We start from the raw sequence: 13,963 nt of genomic DNA, 5'->3' as shown, positions 1-13,963 counted from the left end.
GTAAGGGCTAGGAGGTCATTCATCTAATACAAATCAGCTGCGCTAGTCCAACAAAAAGCCTATGTGCTCGGCAGCTTGTTTTTATTATCCTTTCACCCTTTTTATGAGGTCCAATTTTTTTTTTATAAACAGGATTTTTAAGAATGACCTACTCTCCAATTGTTTGCGTGCATTAAATCATTTTGCTAATCATATACACAACAGTAAGTGATTAGGGTGGAAGAAGGTCTCATGAGTGGAGGCTCAGGTCCCACTGCCAGCTCATTTGTGGGGGGTTTTGTGCCAGTGATTCTCATTCATTACATTCAGCAAATAGTATACTCTGATAGGAAGAGTGTTGCCTATTAACTAGGACCCCATGTGTGGTAAAGAGCCCTTTCAGGTCATGAATGAAAACAAGCAGTTACATCATTAATACATTTGGATCAGAGGTAAGCTAGGGCCTTATGCCAAGCTCCATGGTATAAATTAGACAACAAAATGGTTAGACTTTGGCAAGTTGCCTTCATGCTGGAATCAGCTGAGAGAGACTATTCACTACGAACAGTTTGGAAGTGAGCACTTTTTTTTCCATCCAGGATTTAGGGCTAGCTTCCAGGGACTAAAGCCATGTGAGGGCAGTTATTGAAAATTTTTGACATTCCTACCACAAATGAGCCAATAAATACCTTCTCCACATGCGCTTCAAAAAGAAATTGGAGTGGGGTGGAAAGGAACTAAATTATGCTACCTTCTTTTTGCAGCCAAAATGTCTATACTTACAATGGCCACCTTCAAAATTTCAGCCTCCTGGCACAGAGCCATTTTCCTCTTGGTTCTGCTCACTGTGATGTCTTCCAAAAAATGTACCTAAACCGCTATTACTTCCACACATTTTGTAGTAAACTAAAAACAGACCCTAAACATAAGCTCTGTGACTTTATAAGACACTTAGTGTTCATTTAATACACACACACTATTGTCTTGACCACCACACGGCAGATGCCTGTCTTTTCAGTGGTGTTAATTTGTAGGGGTTAGTAAACAAGTGGAGAATTCTTGAAAGCAGTTGGAGGGGAAACAGCAGCAAAGGGGAGGAAAGAAGGAAAGATGCCTATTTCTTCATGAATATGCTTCCTTCAGCCGGCCATACCTTTCAGTCCCTTTCTCCTGAGTGACATGGTACTGCAAAGGCGTCAGCCGCTTCCTCAGGTCCTGCTGGGAAAAGACCACCTTGCAGTTCTTTTTATCCCTACATGACCCTGAAAAAGGGAGAGGATATGAGAGAAGGAGTCTTTTTAGCTTAAATCTTGAATAATTGCTTTGGCTGACGGCCACAGCATAGCTTCTGCATTCACTTGTCAATGACCAGACCAGTCCCTAATGCAATAGAACGGCTCAGCTGAACTGCAGCTGATTATTTCTTCAAATCCAAGTTTTAAAAGAATGTTGCTCAAAAGCCAGGTGATTCCACTGGAGCAGTGACAATGTGCTACAGCCAAAGCCTTCTGTGCGCCATCCTAAATCTTTACAGTCATTCATGAGAAGGTAACATTTTCCTACCACTTAAAAAAAAAAAAAAAGAAGTCTGCAAAAAATAACTGAAACTCAATGCTCTTTTCAAGACATCTATATTGTAGACATAAGGTAATGGGCATATGATGTTTAGCCACAATTCAGCATCCAATGATTTCACAACCTTTTAAAGAAGTTTTAAATATTATAAATTGTTATACTTCCAATATGGTTGATTTCTCCACCATCCTTACATTTATTTTAACTTTGTTTCAAAAGGTGTATTTTTGTCACAATTGAATTATTCTTACGGACTATGTCTCATAACGCAGATCAAAATATCAGCCCTAATAGAAAAGTCATTTCACTATTCTAAAAACTGTGCAGTCCTCAAAAATAAAGTTGTCTTAAAAATTATAGCTGGGATGTATTAATTAATTTGTTAATTAATTAAAATCAAAAGCTGGCTCATACTCCCTTGAAAATCCCAACCTAGACTATGCCTAGTTCTACACACAAAAAGAAAATCTAAATGGTCTCAAGGCATTATTGTAAAAACATCATTCTTATAATGCAAAATCTGTAATTACTCTAGAAAAGAATTAAAAAAAAAAATTTTTTTTTTTTTTTGAGGAAGCCAATCTGAGATTTATACTTTTCAGGACCCAATACTGGTTGCTCTGGTGAATGAAAACAACAACAACAAAAAATACACTAGTATAAGTGTGCTGAATGTGGAAATAGCTTTACTAACCATATGTAATACTTCATGTAAAATAACTCTAATTATTCAAGTAATTATAATATGCACAATTAGAAATAAACAGTCCTGACAAAAATATTTTTGTCAGCAATATATACTCTCATAAAAAGTCCAATTGTGTTCCCAAAGTAGAGGGAACAGAGCTACCCATCTGTATGTCATTTAGTACAAGAGAAGCAATGGCAGGTTTAAATTACGTGGTATTGGATTGCAATTTCCTAACATTGGATGCTTTTCTGCTTTTTTACCTTGAGTCATTACTAAGAGTGTTCATAAAAAGTAGCTTAAAGCACAGATGCTTGCAAATCATTTAGGCAAAGATGTTTCTCCCCCTCCCCCACCTCCACCCTTCTTTCTCTCTCTCTCGTTTTTTGCTTTGGAAGAATAAAATTGTTGGTCACTACTGACTAACCTTGTCAAGTAAGTCCAAGGAGAAAAAGTAAAATTGAGAACATCTGATTGAAATAAATAATGCAAACATAAAAAGCTTGGCTACTGAATGAAAGGTATTGAAAAGCAACTTCATTTCATAGATTGGAAATTACTTTTGATCTAAACATTCTTAAAAACAGATTGTTTTCTGAAACATCTCATTAACTGTGCTGCAGAACCCTCCTGTTAATGGCAAGCTTTGAAAGAGCGCTGCTATACTCCTTTGTTAGTTTCAATCTTATTTGGGAGGGGGATAAAGATTTCATTCCAGGTTTCTTTGTTTGTCTTTCAAGAACCACTAAAGAAGTATTCAGACAACTTTTGCAGGAATGTGCCCTGTGCCATGGCTTACAAATTATTTGGTTTTGGTGCACTTAAAGGTCACCTTCCAAATTAGCAAAATTTTCCTACATCCTGGCTTTTCAACCTTAAATGTAAATATTGTTTCCTAACTGTAAGTGAGGTTTGTTCTTTATAACATTTGGTTGCTTATTTAAAGATGTCAAACTTTGGAGATTTTTATTCTCAGGGTGTGCTGTCTTCTTGCACTAATAAGTCTTTCAAAGGATAACTAACAGCAAAAAGAAGTATATGCATTACATAAATAACTCAATGTTGCATTATGCAGCTCAATAAGAAATTGTCTGAGAATTATTAATCCTAAATCTTATATTTTAATATTAAAAAGCAGCCCAAATTGGTCCGATGAGTTTTATAGACAAACAGCCCTTTATTTTTATTTTTTTAAAACTCGCTCAAAATTATTTCTGCTTCCAAAACTTCATCTTATTCCTTAACATTAAAAAAAATAACTAAGCATATCTCAACTTTGAAAAAGCATGGAAAAGTTGAGTGTTTTAAAAGCAAATTTAATTTTAAACTCTTACAATAATTCCTTAAGTGGGTACCCTGATTTTATCGTTTTAGAATCATAGCATTCTTTACTGGGTATAGTCACTACTATACAGAAGGAAATTTCCATTTCACTGTATATCATTTAATCCATGACCTTGCAGTCAGAAGTAGGAAGCATGTTATAAGAGATTTTTACCTATTGTTTTTATAGTTACCTGAATGTTTTACAAGACAGACAAGTATTTACGTGTACAGTGAAATCTTGTTACTCTGCACTGGTGTACACTGCAGACCTACACTGGAAAGAGATTTTCAAGGTTTGCAGAGCACTGGCCAGCAAAATTCTAATGCTGTGCTGCATCCCACTTGGATGAACCTCGTGTCATCGCGTGGCCCAACCCTCAGATCTCAGGAACATCCTTAAACAGAGCTTTGACACTTATGGTTTAAATGTTCATGGCAAACTGATAGATCAGTAAATTAACCAAGCCTGTTTCACATTGCTCTTGAATGTCAGAGACAAGGGGTAATATGCTGTATATCTACTGGCTACCCCCACCACTTGCTAGTTTGCAATGGGTCTCCTTGTTAGGGTGAATTAGTAAGGTTCTAGTATTTTAAGTTCTTTACTTAGGCTCCAATTCAGAATAGCATTCCTATACAAGGGAGCACTTAAAACATATGCATAACTTTAAGCATGTGCTTAAGTATTTTCCTGAATTGGAGCCTTATTTTGTAATACTATGTCATCCAGATTAGCCATCCCCATGCAAAACATGCACAGATGCAACATCTTTAGCTTGTGGTTTATAGCGATGCTATCACCACCATTGGTTTAAATATGATGAGGAAGAAGCAGCAAACTAGAGACGGGAAAACGCTCACTTTGCACTAAAATAATGCCTGTACTCCACACTGCAAAGCTTATATGATAGTTTCTAAAGACAATTGTTAAAAAAAACAAAACAAAACAAAAAAAACAACTTTTTTTGGGGGGGGGGAGGAAATCAGTGGGAAATACAAGATGAAATATAGGGAGTATGGGAAAACAATTATGGATGGATCATTTCTTCTATGGTGATTATACAATAGCAACTAATAATGCAACCAATATGGTATCCAGACCAATTATGAAAAAATATCAACAGTACAGAGCAAGAGCCCAATCAAATCACCTTACTGTTCATAAAGAACACAGAATGAACCTGTCCATCAGCCCATGCTTATCTTCCTTGTGTTAGTTCTCTCAACAAGGGGTCAATAATGGGTTGAAACAGGATTCCCATAAAGTCTCTAAAACTTTAGAAGGCTTCTTAATTTCCTGGCAAATCAGATCTAAATTTGCGTGCCGCTTATTCATAAACTTTGCAGGTCAATTTTAAAAAAAAATTAATCTGCAGTTTTAAAATTAGCATGGCATCCACTTTGGTCCAGTCATTTCATGGGACCACGAGGAGGGCGGAAATCTTAAATTTTCACTCCAATTTTTGCCTCCTTGAAGTAAAAAACAGGAGAAATTTTAAACGTATCTTCAAGATAGTAAGTGTGCATCTGAACATCCTGTTTTGGTTTGTTATACCTGTCCCTGCTTCTGCAGTGAGCTCCTTACATGGAGCTCCAGTGAAGTCTGTGGCAGGGGCTACCTGCATGGAACTCCGAGAGATCTGGGCCCCAGTTGAATATTTACTGTTTATCCTTCCCTCTTCATTCTCATTACTGTTCATTATAAAGGCATTTTGCATACAGCTGTACTTCAAGATCCTTTATGCTGCCAAAAATGGCAGCAGTGCTAACCAAAGTGAAACGTGGCTTTCAAGGCTTCAAAACAAGGTAGAGGCTTTTTCAGATGAAACTAATAATAAAACAGGAATGTCTATTTTTAGGCTAACAAATATGCATAAAATATCGTTTTTGGATGTTTTATTGATTTCTGCATCTCAAAAATGGCCTTTTTGAGGGAAAAAAATGCAAAGCACATTGGAAATAATTACCATCCTCACCATCACTTCCCCTTGTTTTACAGCTTGATCCCTCAACTTGGAGCCCAGCACTATAAAACAGAAGTGAGCTGCAAGCATTTTCTGGTGTTGACCTGAGCATCTCACCTTGTTTCTAAATTCCTATTTTTGTGAAACTTTCCAATTCTGGGATTCATAATGAAGACAAACACCAACATATACACAATTTCCTTTGATTTAATTAATAACAATAACATAATAATAATACTGTAATACAAAAAAGCAGTAAGGTTTCTTCAGATAGAGTGACAAAAGCTACTACTCATAGTTTTCCTTCTTTAATACGCTTTTGAACTGTTACAATTGTATCTTTTGTTTTGCTTTCTTTCTCTTACTGCATTGAAAATAACTCACATTTCAAATTTCATGTAAAGCACTGTGTATATTTTCCTCTTTGTGCATGTGCATAAGTCCCTTTCGCACTAATGGCCACAATAGGCATGCAATGAGTACATACTATTAAGACTTCCTGAATTAAATACAGCGAGACAGTTATTATATCACTGTTTAATAAATTAGATTATATTATATCACTGTATAATAAATCAGGCTTCCAGTTTTCAATACTATTATTAAACTTTTCACGCATGGGTCAGTGGGGTTTAATCATATTTTTTTATACAGCACCACAGGTCTCAATTCTGCCATTTGACCAGTATAGACAGCCCCCTGAGACTACGCAGAGCCCCACTGATTTCAAAGAGATTCTGTGTGGACAGAAGGGTCTACTCATGCGGATCAGACTGCAAGATCTATGTCTAAGCATACATCTCCTTGCTTCTCCAAATCACATGCCCCCATCTATGGGGTGTACCTTCCTCCCTAATAGCGAGTTACCTAGTACTGATGTAAAAGGAATGCTGCCAGACTAAGAGTTATATTTTTTTTAAAATATCAAAATATCCTTACCCATACGACCAAACTTCTATTTCATTAAAAATTGAAATATTTTAATTTAGTTTCCACCATTTATGCTATTAGTTGACACTTTGCATTTCCCTCATCTTGAAAGAATGAAAATAGGCAGGTCACTTTCATTTTTGTTTCGTCTGTTTCCCTTTATGCTTATTTAGCCTTAGCAGAATGCTCCAGCATAAGAGAATGTTGGTTTGTTTTTGTTTTTAAAAAAACAAAATAGAAGAAACTTTTCATTGGAATTACAAAACAATTGATGGAAACATTTATGTTGGTTGAGTTTGAAAACATTTACAATACCTAACTTTTGGTTCTAGTTTGACCTGCCAGCATTTTCTTAAGATGATAACTAAACATGCACTGTCAGGAACAGTAACAATGGGAAACAAATGAAATCAGATTCTTACTCAATGTAAACTAATTTATCAGTAAACCTGTTCTCCCGTTCTCCAGGCAAACCATCACAAAAATGTAGGGCTGTTGATCAATCGCAGTTAAGTCATGCAATTAACTCAAAAAAATTAATCATGATTAATCGCTGTTTTAATCGCACTGCTAAACAATAGAATACCAATTGAAATTTATTATTAAATTTTTGGATGCTTTTCTACATTTTCAGACATATTGATTTCAATTAAAAACCACAGATAACAGTGTACAGTGCTCACTTTATATTTTTATTACTGATATTTGTACTGTAAAAATGATAAACAAAAGAAATAGTATTTTTCAATTCACCTCATATAAGTGCTATAGTGCAATCTCTACCATGAAAGTGCAACTTACAAATGTAGATTTTTTTTGTTACATAACTGCACTCAAAAACAAAACAATATTAAACTTTATAGCCTACAATTCCACTCAGTCCTACTTCTTGTTCAGCTAAGACAAACAAGTTTGTTTACATTTATAGGAGATAATGCTGCCAGCTTCTTATTTACAATGTCACCTGAAAGTGAGAACAGACATTCGCATGGCACTTTTCTGGCTGGCATTGCAAGGCATTTATGTGCCAGATATGGTAAATATTCGTATGCCCCTTCATGCTTCAGCCACCATTCCAGAGAACATGCTTCCATGCTGACGATGCTCGTTAAGAAAATAATGCATTAATTAAATTTGTGACTGAACTCCTTGGGGGAGAATTGTATGTCTTCTGTTTGGTTTTATCTGCATTCTGCCATATATTTCACGTTACAGCAGTCTTGGATGATGACCCAGCACATGTTGTTCATTTTAAGAACACTTTCACTGCAGATTTGACAAAACGTAAAGAAGGTACCAATGTGAGATTTCTAAAGATAGCTACAGCACTCGAACCAAAATTTAAGAATCTTAAGTGCCTTCCAAAATCTGAGACGCACGAGGTGTGGTGCATGCTTTCAGAAGTCTTGAAAGAGCAACACTCTCCAATGCAGAAACTACAGAACCCAAACAACCAAAAAAGAAAATCAACCTTCTGCTGGTGGCATCTGACTCAGATGATGAAAATGAACATGCCTCGGTCCGCACTTCTTTGGATCATTATCGAGCAGAACCCATCATTAGCATGGACGCAGGTCTTCTGGAATGGTGGTCAAAGCATGAAGGGACATATGAATCTTTAGCGCAAGTGGCACATTAATATCTTGCGATACCAGAAACAACAGTGCCATGTGAATGCCTGCTGTCACTTTCATTGTAAACAAGAAGTGGGCAACGTTATCTCCTATTTTTTTTTGCACATAATTCTACATTTGTAAGTTCAACTTTCATGATAAAGAGATTGCTCTACAGTACTTGTATTAGGTGAACTGAAAAATATGATTTCTTTTGTTTTTACAGTGCAAATATTTGTAATAAAAATAAATATACAGTGAGCACTGTACACTTTGTATTGTGTGCTGTAATTGAAATCAATATATTTGAAAATGTAGAAAACAGTCAAAAATATTTAAAGGTATTCTATTAACAACAGCACGATTAATCGCGCAATTAATTTTTTAAAATCTCGACAGCCCTACTAAAATTACATATTAGAAGTCTTATGTTAAATTCTAATTTAACTTTCTAGATTTTCCCCCTTTAAGCCACAACTTTTGTTTAACTCCATCTTTTGGTTCATTGTTTCTGTTCTAAGTTTCCTCATAGCTGAATTCAATCAAAGACCATCTTTGAGTTATTTAAAGTGTTGTTCAGAAGATTCTCTTCAACTAGCAAGACAAAGACTTATTATTTTGAATATCTGCAAAGCTAACTTTAAATAAAATACAAATCTCGGTCTTAAAATTACTGTTTCATATATTGGGGGGGAGGCGGAAATAGCTCTGTATTTCTTTGTGGAATGGCTCCTTCGTTTCCTTGCTTCAGGTGACTATATCCCACCTACATCCCATACCATTTGAGGTTTCAAACAAGCAGTAGCAATGGAGAAAGAGACCATTTTCGCAGCACTGTGTGTTGAAAATTTGAGTGCTGGAGAGGATATTTTGGGTCAGGTGCCAATTAAATAACTATAACCCCGCTCTTTTATTTTAACACTCAGGAGGGATAGAAGGAAGAGTTGACACAGTAAAGGGGAAAGCTGGTTCTTTTAAAGTGTATTTTATTGCATGGGAAACTTACAATGGACTTGTACCTCTGGAGTTGTCTAATTTGTTTTTAATCTGATTGAATCATCAAACAACCATGGCCATGATGTTTTGTTGATGATCCACATATATAGGCCATCTCTCTCTCCAGATATTTTCAGCTCTATCATAAATTTCTCGTGCAAAAATCAAACTTCCAAAGATTTTAATGACTGATAGCAGTGTAAACAAAACAAAACAGAACAAAAATCCCGTTTTTGTACACTCTCCTTTTAAGCTAGATATTGGTATTGGAACCAATTGTTTTCTTTTTATCATCTCACGCTTTAGTGCTAGAGTCACTGGGAGATGTGGGTGCCTGGTTCATCTCATGTCTAGCATTTTCCCCTTTAGTTCCATAAAACTGCCAGTGGAACAATGGTGGCTATGTTGCTGAGACAGAGCCTGTGAGAAACGACTCATCCCATGGAGAAGAAATACAGAGCTGTTTTTGAAATGTAAAAAACATTTTTTTTTGAAGTGTTGTTCATATGGGAAAAATAGCTCTGTATATCATCTCCAGGGGATGCCCCTTTACTTCCTTATTGGAGACAATTGTGTCCTGTGCACTGCTGAAATATCACCACTAGTCACTTAAACTTGGTTTTACATCCTTTCAAAATCATGATCACAGATTTATACATAGACTGGGCAAAGCACTCAAGCAACTATCTTGCACAGGCTGGCTGGTGACTATAACTACCTTATAGGGCTTCTCCGTCTATTCTTTTTAGGATTACTATGATTAAGGTGGTGTAGTGCTTTGTAAATGGAAGCACCTTCAGTAAAACTGAGCAATCCTGGTACTTAGAAAATTTGGAGATATTATAGATCAGCCTCTTTCAAGGATATATGTATATGAGGTCACTGTCCTTGCATTACAGATAAACTCCAAAAGGTCCTAGAAAAAATGTTGCCATATTATATATAGGGCTGGCAAATGATTAAAAAATTACTCGCGATTAATCGCATGATTAATCACATTGTTAAACAATAGAACACCATTTATATAAATATTTTGGAAGTTTTCTACATTTTCAAATATATTATTTGAATTACAACAGAACAAAGTGTACAGTGCTCACTTTATATTCATTTTTATTACAATATCTGTGCTATAAAATAGCAAAGAAATAGTATTTTCAATTCACCTCATACAAGTACTGTAATACAATCTCTATCATGAAAGTTGAACTTACAAATGTAGAATTATGTACAAAAAAATAACTGCATTCAAAAATAAAACAATTTAAAACTTTGGAGCCTGCAAGTCCATTCAGTCTTCTTGTTTAGTCACTCATCCGGACAAACGAGTTTGTTTACATTTGCAGGAGATAATGCTGCCCGCTTCTTGTTTACAATGTCACCTGAAAGTGAGAACAGGTGTTCTCATGGCACTATTGTAGCTGGCGTCGCAAGATATTTACGTACCAGATGCATTAAAGATTCATATGTCCCATCATTCTTCAACCACCATTCTAGAGGACATGCGTCCATGCTAATGAGGGGTTCTGCACGATAAAGATCCAAAGCAGTTCGGACTGATGCACGTTCATTTTCATCATCAGAGTTAAATGCCACCAGCAGGTTGATTTTCTTTTTTGGTGGTTCAGGTTCTGTAGTTTCTACATTGGAATGCTGCTCTTTTAAGACTTCTGAAAGCATGCTCCACACCTCATCCCTCTCAGATTATGGAAGGCACTTCAGATTCTTAAACCTGGGTTCCAGTGCTTTAGCTATCTTTAGAAATATCACATTGATACCTTCTTTGTGTTTTGTCAAATCTGCAGTGAAAGTGTTCTTAAAATGAACAACATGCGCTGGGTCATCATCCAAGACTGCTATAACGTGAAATATATGGCAGAATGTGGGTAAAACAGAGCAGGAGATATACAATTCTTCCCCAAGGAGCTCAGTCACAAATTTAATTAATGCTTTATTTTCTTAATGAGTACCGTCAGCATGGAAGCACGTCCTATGGAATGGTGGCCGAAGCATGAAGGGGCATACGAATATTTAACGTATCTGGCACATAAATGCCTTTGCTATGCCAGCCAGAAAAGTGCAATGTGAACACCTGCTCTCACTTTCAGGTGACATTGTAAATAAGAAGCTGGAAGCATTATCTCCCGCAAATGTAAACAAACTTGCGTCTTAGAGATTGGCTGACTAAGAAGTAGTACTGAGTGGACTTATATGCTCTAAAGTTTTACATTGTTTTGAGTTTGAGTGCAGTTATGTAACAAAAAAAATCTACATTTGTAAGTTGCTCTTTCATAATAAAGAGATTACATTATGGTATTGTATGAGGTGAATTGAAAAATACTATTTCTTTTGTTTATCATTTTTACAGTGCAAATATTTGTAATAATAATATAAAGTGAGCACTGTACACTTCGTATTCTGTGTTGTAACTGAAATCAATATATTTGAAAATGTAGAAAAACATTAAAAAATATTTAATACATTTCAATTGATATTCCATTGTTTAACAGTGCAATTAAAACTGTGATTAATCACAATTTGTTTTAGTTTAATCGCGTGAGCTAGCTGCAATTAATCAACAGCCCTAATTATAGACCTTCGTGAAGGAAAAAAAAAAAAAAAAGCAATATGACACTAAACCTCTAAATTAATGACAAACTGGGAACAGGGTAGCTATGAGGGGGTGGTAATAGGACATGAAGTTTTTTATCTTTAAGTTCTGAGTCTGAATTGGGTTATAATTGTTCAGTGGCCTATGTGATATGAGTTGATACTCTCAGCATAGCTCCCAACAGTAACATCCACGTAAAAGAAACCATCCTCACCGTCGTAACTGGCACCTCCGCTGGCAGTCTCATCAGAAAGGCTATGAACTGAGTAAGCATGGAGACTGACCTATTCTCTTCATCCTTACAAGTGAACCACACAAGCCAAGATTGAGACAGGTTGGCAGAGCGGGGAGAAACTTACACTACGCTATCTTTCTTCTCCCCAGAAAGGAGACTTCTGATTCCAATGCTGTCATTTTGACACCTTTCACCAGGCACTACATAAAAATGAAGACATAACATATGGAAATATTTTATTAACATAAGAATTAAGCTAAATTTAAAAATAGCAAATTGCGCTGTCTTTTCAGCTATCTTGTGCGTTTAAAAATATTTCAGTAAGCCATCAAAATATGTATATTCCCACAACTTTAATAAAGGTCTAACCTGCAGTAGAAACAATTAAAAAGTCAGCATTTGCCAGCAGTTACCACAGTGGTGTGCAACCTATAGTTATTCAGGCTGTTGCTAAATCCTCCTGGTAACTTCCTTGGCAATAGCGATGTGCCACCTTTTCAGCCTGTGGACAGAACACAGTATTTCAAAAGGCCAAGGTGCCACAATCGATATTTTGGGGCACATTCTCTGCCCTGTTTGTGTCCTTCTGCGCTGCTTAGAGCTGAAACTACGTGCAAGTCCCCTAGTGTTTAAGAGTTCCTAGCAGGCACAGCTGGCTCCTACGCCTACGACCATCGGCACAGAGAGATGTATTGAGGACAAGAGGACATGGCTGGAGCATACTGTGCTCCAGCTATCCCCAGCATAGATTTGGTACCTAGGGGACTATTGCCAGCTGGCAGGAGTTAGCCCCCAAAATGCTCTAACCTGCACCAGGGCTAAGGCTGAAAAACAAGGATCCATAAGTGGTTGTTGGTTCTCAGCTTCTCTTTTCCTTTTCCCCTACACAGTTATGTGGAGGAGGGAGCCCATCCTTCGCTAGCTATTCCCACAGGCTCAGGAAGACCCAGCTGAGCTCCTATCCTGCTGCGCTCTCCTTGGTGCTCCCACAGTTCAGCAGGATACTTGGCAATGGAGTAGCCAGAGCTACTCCGTCTTTCTTGCCTGTAACACAGCAGGTAGCCAGAGGGGAACTATTGAGTAAATGCAGCAGGAAAAGAACAACAGCTGCTCAGGGCACACCTTGGTCAAACCAGAGCTGCTCCTGAGGCTGCAGGAGAGGCGATGCCCAGATACTTCCTTCCCATAATGATGGACTCAATTCTAACACTTCCTTTTTTACATCCCAAGGCATGGCAGACAAAGCACATTTTCAATTTGTAATCAAAAGCAAATTTTCTGTTTAAGGTGCTTTAACAGTCTCCCTAGAGGGCCGCACGTTAGACAACACTTCTCTACCATACATCTCTTCCACTCCGTTCTTAGTGCCAAAATCTCCGTCCACGCCTTGGTAATGCCACACTTATGCTAAGGCAACATTCCCCTTCCTTGCTTATCCGACTCGCACTTTGTACCACTGCAGGTCTATTCAAAAGGCTGCCATCAAACTCATGGCAGACACCCTTCCCCTTTGGAAGTCCCTTCAGTGTATCCAGAACACCTCCTACATCAACTCCAAATGCATTACCATCACCTTCAGTGTCTATGCAACTCTTGCCCAGCTAACATCTCCTCTCTTCTCTCTCACTCTGCTAATTCTGTATATCCTTCCCCCACAACACATCTGGGCGTTATCCCATGCTGTTCACTATCCTGATTCTGTATGTAATGCAACCTCTGTCAAATGCCTCCTCAAAACCTACTGCTCACCACATCCTCTCCAACAGTCTCCTGTTTCCCCTGGTCAACCTAATAATATCTAGATTTTTTTTTTTAAAGGGGGAAATTTGAAGGAACAAGAAACCTTATTTTGTGTAAGCCTCCCTTCTTCTTGTCCGATATCATCTCCCTCTGCATCATATCCAGGGGCGGCTCTAGGCACCAGCAAAGCAAGCACGTGCTTGGGGCAGCCCATTTGCAGGGGCGGCAGGGATCCAGCATGGGAGCTGAGAACCAACAGGGGACCCTGGGAGCTGTAGTTCCTTGGTTAGCTCCCTGCCTATAGAG

At 37.4% G+C, this 13,963-nt stretch overlaps 1 protein-coding gene across 5 annotated transcripts in view; it reads right to left on the bottom strand.

The window, feature by feature from the left end:
* The window catches only part of MSRB3 (methionine sulfoxide reductase B3), a 141,539-nt gene that overhangs the window by 83,807 nt on the left and 43,769 nt on the right, over positions 1-13,963 (bottom strand). For all 5 annotated transcript variants that reach the window (XM_034770673.1, XM_034770683.1, XM_034770705.1 and 2 more), the window contains one exon: positions 1,133-1,241. In XM_034770673.1, the coding sequence (XP_034626564.1) occupies positions 1,133-1,241 (109 nt within the window). The remainder of the gene's footprint in view (positions 1-1,132; positions 1,242-13,963) is intronic.

Source organism: Trachemys scripta, chromosome 1 (assembly GCF_013100865.1).
Source record: "Trachemys scripta elegans isolate TJP31775 chromosome 1, CAS_Tse_1.0, whole genome shotgun sequence".
NCBI lineage: Eukaryota > Metazoa > Chordata > Testudines > Emydidae > Trachemys > Trachemys scripta.
The sequence above is the reverse complement of the archived record's forward strand: the minus strand, read 5'-3'. Positions and strand labels throughout refer to the sequence as shown.